General features: G+C 36.2%; 1 protein-coding gene and 1 long non-coding RNA gene across 3 annotated transcripts; one reads left to right on the forward strand and one right to left on the reverse strand.

Annotated features, from left to right (window-relative positions):
- Positions 1 to 1,226: 1,226 nt before the first annotated feature.
- Positions 1,227 to 19,947, reverse strand: LOC117121440 (highly reducing polyketide synthase easB-like). The gene is made up of 4 exons (XM_033266651.1): positions 19,871 to 19,947; positions 9,062 to 9,136; positions 2,114 to 8,958; positions 1,227 to 1,927 (listed from the first exon to the last, which is right to left on the reverse strand). The coding sequence occupies exons 2-4, from the start codon at positions 9,111 to 9,113 to the stop codon at positions 1,571 to 1,573; spliced, it is 7,254 nt and encodes a 2,417-aa protein (XP_033122542.1). The 5' UTR covers positions 9,114 to 9,136; positions 19,871 to 19,947; the 3' UTR covers positions 1,227 to 1,570.
- Positions 12,941 to 16,441, forward strand: LOC117121441. Of its 2 annotated transcripts, XR_004447553.1 has the most exons (3): positions 12,941 to 13,081; positions 13,563 to 13,649; positions 16,041 to 16,441. It is a non-coding gene; the product is annotated as an uncharacterized LOC117121441 (long non-coding RNA). The 2 variants fall into 2 exon arrangements; XR_004447554.1 differs by lacking the exon at positions 13,563 to 13,649.
- Positions 19,948 to 24,205: the final 4,258 nt, after the last annotated feature.

Here is a 24,205-nt window from a genome sequence, read left to right on the forward strand (position 1 = left end):
ACTCTGGCCGCTAATGAAAAAGTATGAGTAATATTTAATGATAAATAATATTTACCTGTAAGGTTTTACTTTTGGTGTGTTCCACATATAACCCGTCTAGGGGTCAATGAAGAAGTGTCCTGGGTAAAGCCAATTCTATTACCACGCAGGAACACCGTAACACCAAACTATTGGCATGCCATAAACAAGACCTAGTGAGGTAAGAGTAGCCCGTTCTAGGGCCTACTCTTACAATACTAGATTATTATTATTATTTTTATTACTATTATTATTGATTAAATAACACTTAGAATAGTATGGACACGATCTGAGTTAAAATATTTAAATGTTGATATAGTTACCCAGTCAGCAGCATGCTGATTGGGTTCTGTTTCTTAGCAGTTTCTTTCTTTCTTTCTTTCTTTCTGGCAACATTTTAAAAGGCTACTAGTGGCAAACTACTGGACCGATTTAATTAAAACTTGGTCAGTAGGACCGGTGCCACCTCCCATTTACGTGTTATTCACAACTTGGGGTCAAAGGTCATATAAGGGGCATTAGGGTCAAAAAACCAAAAATCGTATAAAAGACTACTTGTCTCACAAATAACGTAGCAGTCTTGTCCTTTGCACATATACATTGGCATAAGGCAGGGTCTATAGGGTGTTCAGGGATAAGGGGTCAAAGGTCATTAAGGGGTAATTTTTATCTTTTTTTCTGGCAACATTTCAAAACGCTACTACCTGGTCAGTATAATCGGTGACACCTTTCGTACATGGGGTGTTCACTGCTTGGGGTCAAAGGTCACATAGGGGTCATTGAGGTAAAAACTTTCAAAAAATGAATAAAAGACTTCTTCTGTCACAAATAACATAGCAGAGTCTTGTCCTGGGCACATATGTATTGTTGGCATAAGGTAGGGTCTCTATGGTGTTCAGCGATTTACGGTCAAAGGTTATTAAAGGGTTATTCTTTTGTTTTCTCTAGTAACATTTCAAAATGCTACTAATGGCAAACCATTGGACCAAATTCAATCAAACTTTGTTATTAAGAACCGGCGACACCTCCTACACCCCAGTCTGGGATCAGGCGTCACATAGGGGTCATCGGTGTTAAATTTTCGAAATAGCCCAATTGAGCTCAAATTTACTAAACACGAAAAAAATACTCTTCACCCCATATGTCAAAGTTCATAGGTCAAAGATTCAAAATGTTACTAATTGCAAACGATTGAACCGAATTCAATCAAATTTGATCATTAGGAACCAGTGACACCTCCTTAACCCCTGTCTGGCATCAGTGGTTACATAGGGGTCATCTGGGTCAAATTTTCAAAATATAGCAATTAAGCTCGAATTTACCAGGAATGATCATTAGGAACTTCTAAACATGAGAAACTACTCTACATCTATAGGTAAAAATTCACGGGGTCACTTTATTGAAAATTATCAAATATTGGACCAGTTGCATGTTGGACTCCTACCACAGGTTGAAGTTAAAGGTGGTTATCTCTTAAAAAATGACTGGGTTCATGTTCTATTGAACATAGTATCTCTAGTTAGTTATTGTGAGTGCATCAATTTTAAATCGATTACGAATATTGCTTCAGAGGCAATACGACATCATTGTTTATTGCCTTTTCCAGTAGTAATTTAGTGGTTATACCTCCCAATATGTCGAGTTGTGAAACAACAACATTTAGCTCTTTGCTAGCCCAAGTCACCATTTCGACGGCCATCAATGAGTCGACTCCGTAGTTCACCATTGGCTGATTAATATCAATATTTTTTGCGTCCAGGCACAGCAACATACCTAACTTCTGTAAGACACGTTGCTCTACGTCTTGAAGACTTAGCGCGCATTCGGTCTTAGACAAGTTGTCACTGACTGCCAAATGGTTATATTTCAGGCTTTCCTTGTAACTAAACATTTGTGTTGCACTCCAATCCTACAATACAAACAAAATTAAAATTAATATATTTCTTCCAAATTCTAATACTATAATATATCAAATTAAGAATAATAACGAAGTAATATGAATCGCTCTTGAAAACCATTTATATAACAAACATAATGATCTTACTAAAATGTTTGCAGTAAATTGTTGACATAGAAGTTGGCAAAAAAAACTAACCTGGTTTGCAAGACAAACAACAGCAGGAATATTTGATGATTGCAAAAGCGTTGATAAAACTTCTAAGAATTCGTCAACGTGCAGAGAGTGATGCCCCTTCAAAGCCAGAGTGTTGGTAACGTCCGATCTGCTTTCTAGGTATCCGGCGCCTCTAACTGGTCCCAGCTGAACACTAAGAGATGGCAATCCATTACTTCTCCGTTTCTCCGCTAGCGAATCAAGGAAGTTATTAGCGGCGATGTACATAGGCTGTGATGAATGACCCCATGTTGCTGTCACAGAAGATAGCATGAAGAAAATGTCGAGATCGAAGTCTTGAGTGTAAGCATCTAGCAGTTGAGCACTAGTTGCTTTTGAAGAAATAATTGCGTCTGCTTCATCATATGTAAGACTTTGAAGAGATTCCTCAGCGATGTAGCCAGCCAGATGAAATATACCTTTAACAGGTGGGGCCCCTTTCATTCTCAGTTCATCTCTAAGTTTTTCAACTCCGTATGACTTACTGATGTCAATGGCAAATTCATATACAGTGACTCCTTTCCTACGCAAGAATTCTGTCGTTCGTCGACCAGCTGAATTTCTACATCCTCTCCGGGAAACAAGTGCAATGTACTGTGCGCCTTTCAGTGCGAGCCAGCGAGACATAGCGAGACCAATCCCACCAAATCCCCCAGTGATGATGTAAGTTGCTTTATTCTTGAAAATCTTAGATGTTTTATTTATTTTAGGAGGCTGCACTTCGTCTGGGATGCTGAATATCATTTTACCTATATGGGAGCCTTTAGCCGTTCTGGCTAATACTTCTTGGTAGTTTTCAATTGATGACACTTCAAAATTGACTGGTTTCAAAGAGCCTGCCTCAAGTAGCTTTCCCACTGTCTGCAACAGACTCTGGATTTTTGGTTTCTGTAGCTTAATCATAAAGTCTATTTGGCATGAGAGAAATGATTTGTTCTCAAGAAGTAAATGCATCTGTAAGGCCGAATTCTTTAGTATGTCACGCTTACCGATCTCACAAAAACGACCACCAGGAGCGAGACATTGAATTCCTTTTGTCAGTAGATCACCTCCCAGGGAGTTCAGTACCACATCAACACCTTTTCCATCTGTCCACTTCATGATATCATCATAGAACGAATCTGATCGCGAGTTCGTGACATGTTGGATGCCAAGTGCGTCCTTCAAATAATGACGTTTTCTCTGAGTCCCGGCTGAACAGATGATATTTGCACCGATCATTTTAGCCACTTGTATGGCACTCAGTCCCACACCTCCACATGCAGAATGTATAAGAACTGTTTCTCCTTCTTGTAGGTTAGCGCGCTCTACTAGACTATGGTATGAGGTTGCAAAAACGATAGAAACACCGGCGCTTTCTTCCCATGACAAATTTATAGGTTTTTCGATGACAAAATTAGCGTCACAAATAGCATGGGAAGCAAAGCAATGTTCACCAAATCCGATTACCTTGTCACCTTCCTGGATGTGTGTTACACCTTCTCCAACTTTCACAACAATGCCACTCATCTCTAGACCAAATTGCCTGCCTTCTAGCGTCACCAGTTCCTCAAGCATTCCTAAGGCCATCATCACGTCTTTAAAGTTCAACGCCGTACATTTTACTCTAACCAATATCTTGCCAGGGGGAGGAAGAGTAATTTCATTCGTATAGGAAACACCCAAATCATCTAAAGATGCGACTGGCGATGAATCATTTTGTGTCAACTGCCAAAACGGTGTTTTCACATCTACATTCTCATTGTGCACGTGTAAATGTGTAAGTCGTGGATAAAGGTATGTGTTGTTACGAATGACTATTTCCCTTTCTCCATGTTGTTTAAATGATATATATTTCACCAAGAGTTCAGCCTGTTTTGATGGTGAGCTGTTAGGATCAGTATCAATCGTGAAAATGGGTGTTTGACATTGATTCGATACAGCCCGCAACATCCCAATGGCTTTGCTTCCATCGATATTTGTAGAATCCATGTTTGATCCAGATGTTACGAACCAAACTCTAGCAAACACATCTGGATTTGCATCCACATGTTGTATTAATTTGAGCAAGAAATGACAGTCATTATCAGAATCACTCCAAAGATATATTAATTCTTGGGCACTTTCATTCGAGATTTCTGAAAGCCCACATTTGTCCAGAGTTTGTAATGTTTCGCATTTCACATTCCCGTTCAGGTTTTGTTCAATACCTCCTGACATTTCACTCTTCTGGTCACAAATGATCATGTAGTTAGATTGGCTAGTCGTTCTTTTGTCTTGTTGCTGGCACATTGGTGATGGTTTCTTGCCGAGTAATACACTATGGAAAAATTCTTCAGGTGTTGAGGCAGATTCCACCTGGACAAATCCGTTCTTTGACATAGATTCTGCCCATTCCTCCTTAGATAACCAACACGTATCTTTTCTGGAATCTTGAAACACCCAGCAGAGATCGAGAGATCCGAACACGAGTTCTGAAATAAAGTGTGTGTTTGTAGCTTCATACATCAGAAACAGACCATCATCCACTAGAAGTTGGTTGACTCGCGATAGCGTATCGTCAACATCCACTACAGAATGTATGGTATCCAAACAAACAATTAAATCAATAGACCCTGGAACAAATCCTTGACCAGCAAGGTCTTTCTCGATATCTAGCTGTTGATATTTGACAAATGGATATTTATCGAGGGTACCTTTTGCATGCATGAAGAATGTAACGCTGAGATCGGTGAATATATACTCAAGACGGTGTTGTTCTCCAAGATGTTTAAGAGGTTCCAAGACATATTTAGCAAGACCACCCATTCTTCCACCTACCTCCAACACTCGAACAACTTGTTTCTTTTCAGCTGCACATTGAACGGCTTTGTGTATAACTTCTGTTCCAGCTTTATAGAAAAGCCTTGTTGTTAATGAATCCATGAAGTAGCTGGGAAGACATTCTGGGCGAAAGAGAAGTTTGACAGCACTTCCAGGATCCACCAACGTCTTTGTAAAATTCTCTCCAAGGCACCTTATCATTTCTAATTCGTGTTTAAGTTCGGGAATATTTTCGTCGAGATTCTTCAGCTTCTGATGAATTGTCTCATAAGACAACTTCTTTATAGATGTGTCAGCAACAATGTGTCTCAGCCGTTCAAGATAACGAGGATGAACAGCAATATCTTTAGTACTGACACTTTCTAAACCATGAGAGATGAATGAAACACATATTTCCTTAATTTCTTCTGTGTGTTCTTGGACTCTATTGATTTTCTCCATTTCGTCAGAATAGACTGCATTTAGATGGTTTTCATTGAATACTTGTTTCAGTGTTGATGTGCCGGTCATACATGAATTAGAAGGTTGCCAAACTGTTTGATAGAGGCAATCATCTATATTTGTGTCAGATTTTACACCATCAATATTTTTGAAATGCACCCCAATAAGTTTTGCCAATATTTGACCACATTTTGATATCATGAAAACGTCACCAGACATCATTATACTGTCACATTCATTAATTCGAGCATACGCAAAGAACTCTTCGAAGGGTGGAAGTTTTGCTACATGCATCCTGATACTTTTAATACCAACAGGAAGGTAAAGTGTTGTTTTTTCGCCAACAGCTTGCAAAAGTAGCTGGAAACATCCATCCAATTGAGTCGTTTGAATTCGCTGTTTGTTGTCTTCCGGGGGGCTCAAAGTACCTAAAATCTCTCCGTCTCCCACTTGAACATCAGAAACAACTTGAAATGCTGGGCCATAGTTAAGACCTAGCGATCCCAACCTATCGTAAAATTCCTCCTTTTCTTGATGCTCAGAACACCTTGCGTAAATAGCATCAATATCAAATGGTTCATTTTCTATTGCATTACTGGAACTTGAAATGATGCTGTCACTGAAGACACTGTTATCGGAAGTAATTTCTATGAGATTACCATTCTTGGCACACTGAAGTTTTAGATATTGGGATTCATTGTTGCCTGCATCATTACCTTTCCAAGTGCAAACGCGTTTGAAGGTAACATTATAAAGACTTGGGCACTCGTCTTCTTGAAAGAATGACTGCAATGCATATTCCACATAGCCAGCTGCCGGAAATACAACTTTGTCACGGACCACGTGGTCAGCAAGAAATGAAAAAGTGTTAAGAGATAGATTGCCGTGTTGACCTTTGAAAGTAAGATCCTCTTTTCCAAGACGCTTTTTGTATCTTTCCTCAGGTTCTTTCCAAAACGATTCGTGCTGCCATGGGTATTTTGGAATGTCTACCCACTTATTCACACCGCTAGTGATATTCTTCCATTCTAAAGGTACTCCCTGTATATAGAGTTGACCTACAGCATTTAGAACCGATATTCTGTCATCTTGTTGACGGTGTCCTGATGCCAATGTGACAATGTCACTTTGACCATGTTCCTTTGCGATTTGTTTTACAGAAGACACCAGCGTAGCAGAAGCGGCACATTCTATGAAAATGTTTGCACCAATATCTTGAAGTATATTTGTAATTGCAGTTTCAAACTTGACAGTACTTCTAATGTTTCCCCACCAATACTCAGTTTCAAAATCACCTTTATAATGCTCGCCAGTTAATGTCGAATAAAATGGAACTTTACGAATACCTGGTGGGGTAGTAACAGCTCCTTCCATTGAAGCTCGGAATGGTTTTTCCATAGGATCCATGTAAGGTGTATGAAAAGCACACTGAACTCGAAGTTGTTTAGCTTTTATGTGATTGTCATTTACCACCGACAGAACGCTATCTTCAGAACCTGCCAATGTCACAGAACCAGAGGCATTTTCAGCTGCTATGAATAGATCGTCATGTTTTGCGCACAATTCTAATGCTTCGGTATGTGTAAGTCTAGCAGCGACCATGCTACCAGCCCCTTTTAGGAGTGCTTGGTTCTTGCTTCTATGGTAAATAACTGTAATGGCTTCGGTTAAGGTGAGACCTCCGCATGCATATGCAGCCGCAACTTCTCCAAGGCTATGCCCAACCACGACGTCAGGTTGCAAACCCCAGTGCCGCCATAACTCATACAGACCTATCTGTAAAAACACAATAGATGGTTGACTTATTTCCATATCATTGATATTTTCATCATTTACCATGTTTTCATCTTCAAGATGACCATTGAACAATCCTCTAGATTGTATTAGTGACCAACCACTAATTTTACTGAAAATAGCATCGCATTTGTTTACAGCATTCCGAAATACTGGTTCTGTTCTGTAGAGCTGCCTTCCCATGTTCACCCATTGCTGTCCTTGTCCAGGAAAAATGAAGCAAATTTTATGTGTGGAGTAGTTTGCTGTTCCAGTGCATATACCCTGCCCACTTTCACTTATGTTGAAATTTCTTAATCTTTCTCGAAATTCTTGTCCCGATGAAGCAATGACAGCAAGACGATTTTCATGATGTTTTCTGTGAGTCGCCTGCCAGCTAATGGCGTGCATAGCATCATCTTCACATTCAAAGTCAATCCATTTAGAAGATAGATCGTGAAGTGCATTCAACGATTTTCCTGAGAGTGGCACTATCATCGGTTTACCTTTATTCTCTCCTTCACCAAATGACCATCTCATTGGGTCGGGTAGATCATTGTGTTGTAATCTAGGTGATTCCTGTAAAATAGCATGGGCAAGGGCCCCAGCAAATCCAAAACTATTTATACCGACGATTGCCTTTCCATTTGATCGGAGTGGCTCAACCGTGGTCTGTACTTGTAGTTTCCAGTCTTCGAGTTGTATCTTTGGATTTGGTTTTGTATAGTTGATTGTTGGTACTAAAATACCTTTGTTGAGCATCAGTACAGTTTTTATAGTGGCTACAACGCCTGCAGCACATTCACTATGACCAAAGTTGCTCTTTACAGATCCAACCTTAAGAGGTTCTGTACGAAGTGGACCAAAGGCTTTGCCTATGGCTTCTGCTTCTATTGGATCCCCGACTGGTGTACCTGTCCCATGTGCCTCTATATATTCGACATCCGCCATGTTCACGCCAAATCGCCTATACGTTTCTTCCATGATTTGCTGTTGTGCTGACACTGATGGCATCGTAAGGCTTTGGCTGTAGCCGTTGGCAGAAATCGACGTACCGATAATAGTGGCATAGACATGATCATTATCTAAGAGGGCTTGATCGAGAGGTTTAAGAATCATAGTTCCCCAACCCTCGCCCCTTACGTAACCATTGGCCGAGTCAGAAAATGGACAACATTTTCCATCTGGAGAAAGCACACCAAGAGAACTGAAGGCAGCTGAAGTTTCAGGGATGATAAGAGCATTAGCGCCCCCAAGAACAGCAATCTCACATTCTCTGTTTCGGAGAGCAGAGCAAGCTAGGTGCATAGCGGTCATGGATGATGCGCATGCCGTGTCTACGGCATAGCTTGGTCCTTTCAAATTAAATGCATAGGATAGTCTGTTTGCTGCGACACTGTGGGCTGATCCTGTAACCACATAAGGGTCGATGGTTGATGTGTTATTCGTTTGTATGGCATAGTCCATTAATCCAATACCTACAAATACGCCACAATTTGCTTGCAGTTCTTCTGGTATGATTCCAGCATCCTCGAATGCTTCATGCGTGACTTCTAATAAGATTCTTTGCTGTGGATCCATTGCCGCCGCCTCTTTTGGTGAGATCCTAAAATATATGCTGTCAAATTTATCGATACCGTCTATAAATCCGCTTCTCCTAGTGACAATCTTGCCTTGTTTACCTTGTTCCTTGTCGTAGAATGCATCCAGTGACCAACGATCAGCTGGTACCTCGGTAATGCATTCTTTACCGTCTTGAAGGACCTTCCAGAAGTCTTCGGTTGATGTCACACCACCTGGCATTCTGCACCCTACAATGTAAAAATGTTTATTTATGTATTATTATACGTCATTATTGTGGTATGTTTTTTTTTTTTGTTTCTTTTTTTTTATACAATTAGCTTTTGTACTTACCCATGCCTATAATTGCTACCGGAAAGGTGCCACTTTCACTGGCATTCTCCATATCTGTTTCTGCCTTCACGGTACCTTAATTTGAAAGAAAAATATTATAAATATTTTTTTAATGACCACAACATTAATTACTTGAATGTATAAGCACATAAACTGGATATGGAGTTATTAATATGAAATTACCTCGTTCCTCTCACAAGCCAGTAGAAATCATTGATAGGGGTTAATAGAATAATTACAACATAAAATTGAAAAAGTAAATTTAGCAAGCCTATTTTCGTCATGTAATTATACCCAATTAATAATGTATGACTTTATGTATATATTTCTGGAAAGATTCCGCAAAAATGTTTCTGTCGCAGTTAGTTATGGGTCAGTTCACAGATTTACTTGACCATATATACATATCCACCGATGCAGTTACTAAAGCGGCAGTACTGTTCTGACATAACATTGGACAGAGAATAATATTGGTAACATAGTAGCCTCAAAGAAATTTATCAACATAAAACTTTAGGCCGTTAAAAATAATTTCATGAAAAATGTTTAAATAAATAATGTTTCCATTGTAATATACAGTACATTAAAATATTCCTGTCATAGTGTTTTTCTAACGTAAATTTTGAAAGACTACCGGTAATAATTGATCGTAATTAACATGATGACCACACAGTAATGCTCTTAATTTAAGTTTATAAACGGTTCATGCTAGTAACCAACCTACTTTTATCCCGCCAGCTAGGGAGGATTGCCCCGTATACCTAAATTGAGCCTTTGAACCACAAAAACGTAGTTCTTAAGTTTCTACTACATAGTATAATTCAATTAAACACATAATAATAGGCCTGAAAATATAATAAGTACCGTAATGATAGAAAATGTAGCGCATAGATTAGGTTAGCCTAAATTACCATCTTCCTCTTTCGTTGATTGATTTTGTAAATTCGGATGAAATAAAGATGTTATAATTATTAATAATAATTATTATTAATAATAATAGTATTAATATGCCTTTATATCTAAAAATAGAAATATTGACACCTTTAATGTTATGTCGTTTTTATTCATTTTTTCGGCACATCCTATCTTTTATTTTAAATATATAAATGTGAGTCATAGTGTTTTTGTTTATTTGTTTGTTATAAATTGAAATACAGTTAGTTCTTAAGGAGCCAAAATATAGTTCAGCCAGCTGGGCTCATAGACACTAACTATTTGAGTCGCGAAGCAATTTATTATAGGACGACATATAAACTTGGGTAAAATGTTGGTGCGGTTTCCATGAGCCATTCCCAACACCACAATGATATAATATTTAAATGTGTTTTGGCAATTTCATATTATATTTTTTATTGTGCAACACATCGATATCAGGGTACTTCAATCATTAAAATTCTGTAACAATTAGATTAAGAATTCTGTTCACACCATAGTTGTCTTTGGCACTAGATAATAGAATAATTGTAGGTAGATTTCCTTCTATCTCTCATGCTAACCCGGATACAAATTCTTTAAATACAACGTTGATTGGATAACGCTTTCGTACCATCGACAAATATTGATGGTGTATCCTTACAGCGACAAGACAATCAGTAATTTCCACAGATAAAATAGTAATCCGCCCTCACCCCCACCCCCGAAAAATGAAATCAAAAACATTAAAAAAAAAAAAAAATACTTAAACAAAAACCAAAACAAAAACAAACATAAAAACTAATAATATTATGTTCTACATATAGGGCCTATAATGAACAACGACAAATGAAATAATCAAGGGGAAGGGATCCGGGAAGAAAAATACATTGAGTAAAACTATCAGAGGCCGAGGATAGCCAAGGGAAATTTGCCAGGTGAAATGAAGAAATCCATACTGTAATTTGCTGTAAAGTAAAGCATCGAGACGCCTCGATTTCGGGTCTTCTTCACTTAGACCTATAATGGGAAAATTTTTCTTCAAAATTATTATTACTTTTATTATTTCATTATTATTATTATTATTATTATTATTATTTTCATACGGGCCAGAATTTAATGGCTCCACGTGGTCACCTATTAAGAACCAGAGGTCTGCCTACAACTATTATGTATCTTACTTGCCGTCTTTTATTTGGCATGAAAAATGTGTTCTTTTTCTTCCTAACTATAGGCTGCTAATTAAATTAAAAAATACAGTATAGTATATTTTTGTCTGCTTAACACAATAATAGTTAGCTCACAGTACGCTAACTGACGTACCTTCACACATCAAGAAGAGCGTATCGTAGGCCTATATATTATAATGATTTCATTAATTTGTATCCCAGGTATACAGTACATATAAATTCCAGTTGGGACCAGTTGGAAATCCCAACTGGTCCTATTGGTTTCCAACTAGTCTAACTGGTTTTCAACTGGAAATTCAACTGGTACAACTGGAATTTCAACTGGTACTGTCAACTGGTCTCCCGAACTGGTTTAACTGGTCCAACTGGCCTATCCAACTGGTTGAACTGGTCCAATTGGTAGTACCAACTGGTTGAACTGGTCCAACTGGTTTATTCAATAGGTCCGGTCCAACTGGTCTACCCAATAGGTCCAGTTGGTCCAACTGGTCTACCCAATAGGTCCAGTTGGTCCAACTGGTCTACCCAATAGGTTCGGTTTGTCCAACTGGTCTACCCAATAGGTTCGGTTGGTCCAACTGGTCTACCCAATAGGTCCAGTTGGTCCAACTGGTCTACCCAATAGGTCCAGTTGGTCCAACTGGTCTACCCAAATAGGTTTGGTTGGTCCAACTGGTCTACCCAGTAGGTCCAGTTCAGGGGCGGATGTCCTAGGGGGTCCAGGGGCATGCCCCCGCGAAATTGTTGTGTTCTAGACGCCCGAAAATAACATTTGAGGCGTTCTGGGCTGTCATTTTTTTCTTTTTCTTTCTTTTTTTCTTTCTTTTTTCTTTTTTTACCTCCCAAAAGGGTGGGGGGCCGGGGCCGGGCCGCCCCCCCCCCTAAATCCGCCCCTGCAGTTGGTCCAAATTGGTCTACCCAAGGTCCAGTTGCTTTAACTGGTCTACCCAATAGGTCCAGTTGGTCCAACACCAAGGAGGAACACCTACCCAACTGGGCCAATTAGTACGTCTATCGAACTTATTTAATCGATTTTATATTTAGAATCTGCCTATGTAGAGAATACATATTTGTTTATCTTAAACAAATTTTCTGTTTTCTCCCTGACGAGGGGGGGGGGGAGGACCTACCTGTCCCAACTGGGCCAATTAGTCTATCTCAATTTAATCGATTTTATTTTTAGAATCTGTCTAATTTTGTAAAAAATACATATTTGTTTTATCTTAAACGAATCGTGGCTTTTCTCCTGGGGTGGGGGACACACCCAACTGGGCCAATTAGTCTACCTCAATGAACTTATTTAATCAATTTTATATTTAGAATCTGCCTATGTAGAAAATACATATTTGTTTATCTTAAACAAATTGCTGTTTTCTCCCCGACGAGGGGTGGGGGGCTGTCTCTTATACACATCTAGATGTGTATAAGAGACAGGTCGCATATTGTCTACAGCAACAAGCCTTTCAAAATGCAACCGGCGGTCAGCAGAGTGGCATTTCCATGGGCAAGTGCTTAGCAGTGGTCAAGATGAGAGAAATCCTGAGAGATCTGGTTTAATGGATTTTTAACACATCTACATTCATGGCCAACTGATTTCAGGGGAGATAATTAAATAGTATTAAAAACATGCAAACATGGAGATGGGGAAGTGTGGGAATCATGTCCTGGACGAATTTGTCAGCTGTTGATCGGCTGGCGCCCGCCGGCCCTGTGGAGTTGAGAGCAAAATAATGTTATCTATCAGGACAGTTAACCTGTTACTAGAGAACCAGGAAGTATCTCGAATTGCACTCAATTCTGATTGATCACTTCAGTTGAGTAGAGTACTGTGTTTTTGAATTCATGATGGTGGAGTTAATATAAGTCAGTTTATACATTCTTGGAAGGTAGTTTAGCAGCCGTATTATCCACTATGGAGGTAAGAGGTTTGTTTTATTATTCGTGGGTTACTACTAGGGTATGGCATTATAGGCATTATACAGTAGTGGGTAGTGGTAGTAAGAAAGACCTAGCCTAGGCCAGGCCTGGCATATTTGCATAATGCATAGACATAGTCATCATAGGCATAATAGACGACAGTTCACACTGTTCTGTCTCTATGCCAGCTATTTATCCTCAGTGAGGATATAGATTGGCTAGGCTAGGGCCTTTGTTGGCCTAGCTAAACTGCAGCCTTGCCTCATAGCTTGTTTAGTTATGGGAATGGTAATTAGGCCGTGTTCTCATAATTATTATAATATTATCAAGTGCATGCTTTATTGAAATAAAGTTGGTGTTCAGGGGTAGGGCTGGCCTAAACCGGGGTGGGGTTAAAGGCTGTCTACCAATTATTATTTGCTGAAAGTTGATGTATGTAATCACCAATTATTAATTAATATAAATGATGACTTTTATTTCAGAATGTCTCTACTAAAGTTAAAAACTCAACTTATTAAATCGCCGTGGCTAGAGATACGGTACCGTATTTCTACTTCAGTTTGTTAAAGGTACAGTAAATATCATTACGTCACCATCACCCAATGAAGTGCCAGAATGTCTGTGACGTCATTTTTCAAGACTGACATTGCATTGCAGATCACCCGCGATGAGCGGTGAAACGAGAACGATGTACTGTACTGGGAAATTAGAACATCAAAAGGTACAATATTGTTTGACTTAGTACTGTTATCGATAAATAGGCTTATGGTTCCACTTTGTAAAGAGTTTCATTTAACTAGGCCTATGTATAACCATTATCAAACAAGGACCGATTCCACCAAACTCTTGGCATGCCTCTAGGCCTTGCTTAAATTCTGCTTTTCGTGGCAGCTGCTGCTCTGGTGACATTGATCTGAGTGTATATCAGTTATAAACTTAGCCTAGTTCCTCCGTGATCATACCGTCTGAACTTCGTAATCCCTACATCCCAAGTTTTAGTCCAAGAACCTCTAAATAATACCACGCTTTACAATCCCACCAAAATATTCATACAATTTGGATGCACAAAAATGTTATGGTACAGAATCTAGGCCTAGATCGAGAGAATGAGTTTCATGAGCATACTAATGAACATTCTTTCGTTTTTGTCTGTGTCGGGACAATAACTGCCGCATTTTTTGAGCTCCCATATTTTACTAGCTCATTTACTCAATACTGGACTGTGCGACAACTTAACCATTTCGTCACAACATCGTCATAACCATAATAATAATGGGTAATTATAATGCGCCAGTAGCTGAGTCAAATTTTTCCAATAATTTCGATGCAGATCTTAAAACAGTACTACGGTATATAAAATGCTAGGAGGCCTTATGAATCTTCTTGTTTAGTATATTCAGTTTTTAGTGCTTGTCACTGTCACAGGTGAGCAGTGTGTGACTAGCGATAAAATGTACTTGATTAGCAGATGAGTAGCTAGGCAAAGATCGAGTACAGTATATTCTTATAATACTGTCATAGAAAAATAGGCGTACCACTCAATAATAAGAGTCATGTCATTTATAGCCTTATCAAGCAAGGCATCATCCTCAGGACTTAGGCCAAGGCACGTGTAATACACACACTACTGCTAGTCTTTGGTAATCTATTTATGACAACACTTGCAATAAAAAAATGAATATACTGTAAACAAGAGAATTCATACAGGCCTACTTTTACTATAAAGTGGAACCATACGGCTATTTAACGATGACAGTAAAGTCAAACAATATTGTACTTCTGATGTTCTAATTTCCCAGTACGTACATGATCGTTCTCCTTCCACCGCTCATTGCGGGTGATATGCAATGCCTGTCTTCAAAAAATGACGTCACGCACATTCTGGCATTTCATTGGGTGATGGTGACGTAATGCCATTTACCGTACCTTTAGCAAAACAAAGTAGAAATACAGTACCGTATCTCTAGCCACGGCTATTAAATAGGCCTACAGGTCTCCCTCAAATCAAAGACCACTTTTGGGACCGGGATTTTCATGGTCTTTAGCAGCTTCGGTCTCTAGTTAGAATAATAAAAATTAAGACATAGTCGATTTGCGACCACAGAAGAGTGGTCTTTATTTAGAGGTAGTCTTTAATTGAAGCGGTCTTTCATTAGAGGGAGATCAGTAATCAAATTTAATATGTACGTAATTAGGCCAAATGGAACAAAAGAGCCAACTGCACTCATTGAGAGAGTAAACAAACGATAGGCCCTAGTACGCAGCCAGTGTAAGATGCCCGCTGTCATTTGTATGTCCACCCACGTCCTGTACCATTGTCATGTCTGTTTTTCTACTTGCCAAGTAAATACGGGTATACGTCAGTACACAAATGAACGTGGGTATTCTACACAGCTATGACGTTTCTATAAACGGGAGTACACACTTTTGTTTTTTTTTTATACCTTTTGATTTGGCCTATAAGGGACATTGATTGTAACTGTTTTGGAAAAAAAAAAAAAAAGGAATGGAAACTGATAATTTTTTTTTTTTTTTTTTTTTAGCTACTGTACATATGCATATCTTACTTATACATTAACTTCGAAGGGATATAGCACATTTATAATTTAATTTATTAAGGTACATTTAATATAATTTAATTCGTTTTCCTAGACATATATCACCTTAATTAAGATTATTTTAAAAATAAAAAAATGAGCATAGGTATTTCAATTGACAAAAGGCCATTTTCCCCTGCCCCTTAATTTCTTATAATTGACCTGTATAGATTTTTCATTCATTTTTATTTTTTCAAAAAAGGGTTTTGAAATGCCCAGCACAATAAAATGCATATGCTCTGTTTTACATTCTTGGCATGTTTTTTTCATGTTTAAAAGCACATAGAGGTTTCCATAATATGTGCTCTATAAGTTAGCCATTATTATTCTTATTTCAGATTTTGTTATTGTTATATCTTTCAGCAAGTGTGAAACTCTGAAAAAAGTTAGTACAAGCCAACGTGATTCAATATTTCAAGCTTGATTTGTTCAACTGCAGAATTCCTACTATCTGATCTTTTAGCAAGAATTTTAATTTAGCTTGCTACCATCGGACATGAAAAGGCATCTTTGTGGACAGCTGCTTCAATATACAAAGAATACTGGTTAATGCATGCTAACACACAAGGTTCTTGTGATTATTGTTTTATATACAGTAATAAGCTCTAGTGGTGCTTTAATATAATAGGCCTACATTACGGACAAAAATGCTGATTTACACAGGACTGTAATGCGAAGGACTCTAGAATAAGCTTGAATTTGAGGTACAGTATGTGTAGCAGAAGACTTGTACCAGTTTTTAATTAAAGAAATTATGGTTTGTATATCTTAAACTCAGTGTTTTTTGTAAGTCTACAGGAGTTGATTAAAGCCATTGTTATTTTACAAAAAGGATCTGGGACCAATTGAAGACCAGTTGGAATTGGGACCAGTTGGAACTGACACCAGTTGAATTGTCCAAAAACACAACACTCAAATAAGAAAGTATAATACATACTCCAAGTATTGAAATACACGCCATCGTGTTGGGATTCAATATTTCGACATTAATTATGTCATCATCAGGAATCAACACAACACTCAACTGGTTCCAGTTCTAACTGGAATTTAAAAACAGTTGGAATTGGGACCAGTTGGAACTGGGACCAGTTGGATTGTCCAAAAACACAACACCCAACTGGTCCAACTGGAATTTGGGACCAGTTGGAAATGGGACCAGTTGAATTGTCCAAAAACACAACCCGCAACTGGCTCCAGTTCCAACTGGTCCAAATGGAATTTAAAACCAGTTGGAGTTGGGACCAGTTGGAACTGGGACCAGTTGAATTGTCCAAAAACACAACCCGTAACTGGTTCCAGTTCCAACTGGTCTAACTGGAATTTTTACCTGTCTTAGTGTTTTGTTTGTGGTTTCGTTTAGATGGATATTACATTGTTTTAATTTAAAAAAAAATTCTTAAAATTGTTATTTATTTCAGAAGACAAGCATACTAATGAACATTCTTTCGTTTTTGTCTGTGTCGGGACAATAACTGCCGCATTTTTTGAGCTCCCATATTTTACTAGCTCATTTACTCAATACTGGACTGTGCGACAACTTAACCATTTCGTCACAACATCGTCATAACCATAATAATAATGGGTAATTATAATGCACCAGTAGCTGTATGAGGCGCCCATGTCCCATAGAGGTATGGCGCTTTTTTTAGAAGGGATAAACAAATAATGAAAATAATCACTAAAAATATATATATAAAACTGCGTCTGAAGTACTCAAAATGGTATTACTGTCTCTGAAATACACAAGCTTGCTTTAGGGAGGCCTAGTTACTGGCAGGAAACTATTACTGTAATTGTGTCCTTTAGTCAGCACCATTGACTGCCTGCTATAGTATAAACTTATAGGGGATAGCGATGGTGATGATAATTTATTTAAAGCCAAGGAATACGCGTATGTACGTCTGACAAACACACATGTTGTCTATACTGTACAAACCTGATGTTGCGGCGCTCTCGCTTTGTGAGACCTTAGCAACAATTAAGAAAGCTGGCGAGACCTATGCTTCAGCATATACCCATGATAATAACACCCAAACATTTTAACCGTTCTTAAATCATTATTTTTTAAACATTTTTAACACTTTTATCTTTTATCTACGATTTTTAAAATATTTCTTAAAGAAATTTTACACATTTAAAAAAAGGAAAAAAAAATCTGTTGAATTACTGTTTTAAATGGTTTTATTAAGTAGTTTTATTTGTTCTTTCCTTGTATATGATGATATTGACCAAATGAATGAATGAATGAATGAAAAATTATTATGCCGATACAAATAATAATTACCATCTAAACCTATGAGGATTTAATAATATGAATTATTGCGAATTCTAGCAATCATGCCTGTCCCTTGAATACTTATTCGAAAATTAACATACTTCCTGCAAACTTTGTCATCATGTGCCTTTAAGTTGACATCATTTCATAAATTATGCGTCAAACCTTCATTTACGTTAGCTAGGTATTCCTAATTTGTTATATAATATTATATAATATAATATAATATATATAATATGTTATATTATAATATAATTTTCCCACAAAAATTATATTAATAAATACCAGTAACATTAAAATTAATATTTATAACAATATGTGTAATAATAATAAGAAATTCAGTCATATACCTAATATTATTTATAGTATTATTATTTACAGTATTACTATTAGTCTATATATTACTAATAGTATTAATAAAGGTAAATCATATTATTAATAATGATAATAATAATAATGATGATAATAACAACAGTAATCCATTAAAATATGTATACATTCCAATAGTGATCAAAGTGGAATTGATAGTAGAAATTTTGCACTAATCTACTCAGTTGTAACCAGTCTGTATATTATTATTTTTAGCGTAAGCCTTGTCTTAGAAGCGAAGTTGAATTTCAGAATTTGAAGTTACATACAACTATAAAATTTGAACTATCTATGGTCTCTTTATAACCTGCTATTTATAACTCGATAATATAATATTACTTTTATTTTAATGGCAATAAATAAATATGCATAGTTTAAATTATTATTATTATTATTGTTATTATATAATTATTATTATATACTGATTACTAACTTTATCATCAAATGTTTTTCGGTTGGCATTATTTCAAAAAGTATGCGCCAAACCTACACTTGCGTTTGGTTATACCTAATTTGTAATATATTCCCAGAGGCCCATCACTTTACGCACATCAGTGACTTTCGTTGAGTTTCTGAATACGAACGTTTAACATTTTTTAAACCAACATTTCAGATTTAGAAAACCAAAATTATACTTATAAATAACGACAACTAGAACGATAATAATAATAATAATAATAATAATAATAATAATAATAATAATAATAATAATAATAATAATAATAATAATAATACTAGTAGTAGTAGTAGTAATAGAGGTAAATCATAATTAGTATTGATAATGATGATAATTAAAATAAGATAGTTGATTTGATTTGATTTGATAAATATATTTTCACAGATCAACAGTTGTAATCAGTGTACCAAAAAAAAACAAAAAAAAAACTGGTATCTCATAGGCCTATTTATATTTTAGCGTAATCTGTCTTAGAAATGAATTAAGTTAAATACAACTAACGTTAAACTTTTAACTATGGTCTTCAATACCTAATATATATTTTTTCAACTCAATAATATAATATTACTTTTACTTTGGCAATAATGGTAATTAATAAATGTGAATGATTTTAATTATTATAATCATTATTACATAAATACAGATCGATTGCACAGATCAACAGCGGTATTCAGTCTACCAAAAACGGGTACCGCATAGGCCTATATTTATTTTAGCATAAGTCATGTCCTAGAAATGAAGTTAAATACAACTAAGTTTAAAACTTTGAACTATTATGATCTCAGACTTCAATACCTGATAATTTTTCAAGTCAATAATATAATACTATTACTTTAATTTGTAATTGCAATAAATAAATGGAAATGTTTTTAATTATTATATAAATATACATCGTAAAACGACGTAAATACTTTCATATTAGTATGAACATGTTTTTATATTTTCCATCTTGATATATAATATTAGTTTCAATTTTATGGTAATCAGGTTTGCATGTGATAATGTTATTATCATAGATAAAGTTACTTGGTAAAACAACCTAAATAATGTTCACGTGAATATAAACGAAAATAAATATAGATTTTAACTTACAAGTAATTCTGGAATATGGAAAACTTGTGCGAAATGTTTCGTTGTTCTTGATTTGAGCTGATCACCATCTCATACCAGACTTCTATCCACACCCGGTATTTAAGCAAGAGATGAGGGCTCTTACGTCATTATTTTGGCAGGTGCTGGCTCAAGATATTAGGGAAAGTCCCTTTATAGAGTAATTTCTTATCATCTCAGTGCAATTTCAAAATTGTTACGACGTCACAAAATATCACATGGGAAAACGTGATTGGTTGGTTGTTTTGATTGATGGATTAGATTTTTTTTAAAAAATAATATCCGCATTGTCAAGTGGCAACCCATATCTTTAAGTTTGCTTTTGTTCCTTCCCGGGATGGCGTCCCGCGACGTATACCAAATTAATTAGTTTGATTCCGTGTAAGGCCGGCTGATATAAGAGCTTGTGGTTGTCTGTTTGTTCCCGGGCAATATTGAACATAGATAAGTGTGTAAAAGGAGCTTTATTGGTCAATATGTAGGCCAACACACCTTAAGCCTATAAGCTTTACCCCTAATCACCAAATTTACGATTAGGAACAATGAACTTGGCCCTACTGCACTCTAGTGCCGACAGCAATGTTTTTGTGGTGAGGTGCTTCTTGGGGGTGTGGTTGTTCATAACATGAACTCCATCATGATTTATTCATTCATTCATTCATTCATTCATTCTTTATTTAGCCTTTAAAAAAAATCACATTACAATTTGCACATACAGTAAAATAAAAATTCACAATACAGAATAAAACTGAAAATAAAAGGAGGCAAGGATTAACAAAAGCAATTAAAATCGCTGTATAGCTCACAAGCTAGTTAATCCATCCTTAGAGAAACAGCATTTTAAAATAGAAGATATAATAAATAATAAAAATTTATAATACTTAGGAAGAAAAACAGAAGAAATATAAAAATGAGACTTACACACATACAGTATACACCCACACATACAGTACATACTTATACACACACACACCCAAATATAAATAAATTAATTAGATAATGGTTTTGTAATGTTCTTTCAATTTTGCAGTAAATACATTAAGATTGTCCAGTATTACAGGTAATAATAATAATAATAATAATAATAATAATAATAATAATAGTACTATTTTATTTACAATTAAATAGGATTAGTAAAACCAGGGTTTTTTTTTTATAAAACTTTTTTGTTTGTGTAAAACTTTCTGTCGTAAATGTAACCTTCATTTTTGGTGTAAAATTGGTGTAGACTTTGGCTGAACAGCAGTCTGTCCATACCAAATTTATCCTTGTAAACATGTAAATTTGTAAGGTAATGGGTTTCTTTAATTATATATATATATATATATATTATATATATATATATATTATATATATATATATGTGTGTGTGTGTGTGAAATATATATATATATATAGTCAAGAGTTGACAAAGAAAATTAGCCCCGAATGTCCCTTAGCTTGCTACGATATTGCTACCTACCGATAAATACGTACGACAATGTCGGATTTGGCCTAGAGGCGAGGAACGGAGACCCATTGGGTGAATGACTTTCCCAAACGGGTCAATAAACTGCAGCAGGTTTTGGAGGAATTTGTTTATGTCCTGTTTTGGCGAATTCAGTCCGCGCACCGTGACTCTTTGTGGTTGTCAAAAGAGTCATCAACGACGGACGGACTCAAGGACGGTAACCTGACATGAAAATCGATCTGCGCATGCACGACCCCCGCAGCTTATCGTTCTTAGCAAAATCACGAACTGTTTTTGGCCAATTTATCGTCCGTGGAGAATCACGAACGACTAGCTCAAGCAGCCAATCAGCGCTCTTTAGGGATACCAAGCAGCCAATAAGCGCCCTTTAGGATACCTAATAAAAAAGAGGGAGCGGGTCAGGTTAACGTCGTTACGGACTACCGTTCGTTCTTCGAAACTGCGAATGATAAGACCGCAGACGAGTATCAAAGACGGTCACAGTTCATTGCTTTTAGTCCTAGAGTACGTCCGTGCTGCATTTGCGAAAGCTACGGTGCGCGGACTGAATTCGCCAAACTACATACAGGGGAAGAGGTAGACAAATTTGCTTTTACATATGCATGAAAATGTTGATTCAAAATAACATGCAATATGTAAAATATTAAAATTATAATATAACTATGGTTATAATGTTCATTTTTAAGCAACCAATTACATCTCAAAAATGGAGAATGTTCTTTTGCAAAATCAACATTTTTTTGTACACTTTCAGAGGGGAGGGAGGGAGTACCGAAAAGAGTACTGTTTGTACACTTGCGAAAATGTTGATAATTGTGAACGTCGACCCCTTAGCCTAAATGTTTTCGATACAACGATATTGTAAAGATTTTAGATGAAGCGCTGTTACAGGTACAGTGGTGGACTTAGTGAGGGCGTAAGGGGGATACGTCCCTCTATTTTTTGTAAAAAAAAAAAAAAAAAAAAAAAATTCTAAAGCTTATTAGAAAATTACATGATAATTAGTAAAATCAATCAAATACAAACTCAACTTAATGAAATTGCCAGAGGTTTAAGGGGGATTCACCAGCTGCACCCTTACCGGGGCTCTTCCCACGACTCTCACCCAGTTTGCACATTCACCCCCCCCCCCTATCTTTCTACGCTGGATCTGCCCCTGTAGGTACTACTTCAGCAGATGGATATTAAACTTTTATGTAAACAGACCAATGCAAAGGAAAACGCTTACACTGTATCGCATGATATTATCATTTAATCAATGATTCAAAAACCAACTCATAAACTAACTAAAATAAAATCCACTAAAATGCTGACTCTACAACAAATTATGTAATTCTATTTCGACCAGCTACAACTAAAAGAGGGTTATCTAAAAAACCTCATAGGCTATAAAACTGAGTGCCAGGAAATCGGAATTTGTTATATTAGGGGACGAAGGCCTACCTCACCGAGCGAGAGACCCAGAGGTTTGGTAACCAAAACTGTATTTCCAAAAAAGTAATACAATACCACAAACAATATTTAAATAGGAAAGTACCACTACCAAAACTTATCTCCTACTATCAATAGTGCTAAAAGCAAGCAGTGTAGCTTTTACAAGCATTACATTGTGATAATATATATAATATCATTTATCATAGTCGATATACTGTAATAACGTCACAAATATTAAAAGAAATCAAATTATTCATTCAAAGTTTCAATTTTCTAAACTCACATAAAATACAAAAAATAATTTGATTTGAATATCAAGTCGTAAGTCGTCATTTACTATGTAAACTGAATGCAATTTTTATCTCTGACCTTATGACATCCCTTTCTAGGGAATCTTGTAAATCAAGTTAACTAGCTTACGAATTAATAATATAAATTTTTGAATTCTTATGCATCAATGAAATAGGCATCCCGTGGGTGAATTAATGAATAAAGAGGAGGGGTGTTGTGGTTGAAAGAGTGTCCCCTTTCTTTCAGGATCCGCTTCTACAACTATTTCACCAGTCCTCGCACTGCTTGTGATAGGTCGTCAATGCCGTTTTTTCCGAATATAATTTAAAAAGAACACTCCCAGCGGCCACACAACGTTAATTCAACGTTGAATCAACGTTGAAATGTAGTTGAAACGTTAAAATCATGTTGACAACATGTACTCAACATTGAATCAATGTTAAAAATATGTTGTGTATTTAACCCAAGTCCCGGTTGATAATTTAATGTTAATTCAGCGTTGAATTAATGTTGGCATTTGGTTGATAATTTAACAATTACAGTACCAACATGTTTTCAACATCTTTTAAACATCAAGTTAAAATATAGTTTGCATTTCAATGTAGAATCAACGTTGAAAATGTGTTACGTTTTTCAACCAGAATCGTATTGTTTATTCAACATTTTTCTACGTTAAATCATGGAGATATAAAATTTTTTATACCTCCATGGTTAAATAAACGTTGAAAATATGTTGAAATTTTAATGTTACAGTAACTACGTAAGTTCAACATCTTTTCAAAATATAGTTTGCATTTCAATGTAGAATCAACGTTGAAAATGTGTTACGTTTTTCAACCAAACTCCTATTGTATTTTGAACGTTTTTTGAACGTTAGATACACGTTGCAAATATGTTGAGATTTTAAAGTTAGTGTATCAACATAAGTTCAATGTTTTTTCAATGTGAAGTTAAAATGTAGTTTTTTATACAACTTCATTTCAACTTTGAATTCACTTTGAAATCTGGTTGAGATTTTAACATAACAATTACAATGTTTATTCAACATTTTTCCCATGTTAACTCTAAACATAATTTTTATTTTTATGTAGAATCAACATTGAAAATGTGTTGTGTATTTTT

Source organism: Anneissia japonica, unplaced genomic scaffold (assembly GCF_011630105.1).
Source record: "Anneissia japonica isolate Jap-2015-1 unplaced genomic scaffold, ASM1163010v1 scaffold41793_len627382_cov181, whole genome shotgun sequence".
Classification (NCBI taxonomy): Eukaryota; Metazoa; Echinodermata; class Crinoidea; order Comatulida; family Comatulidae; genus Anneissia; species Anneissia japonica.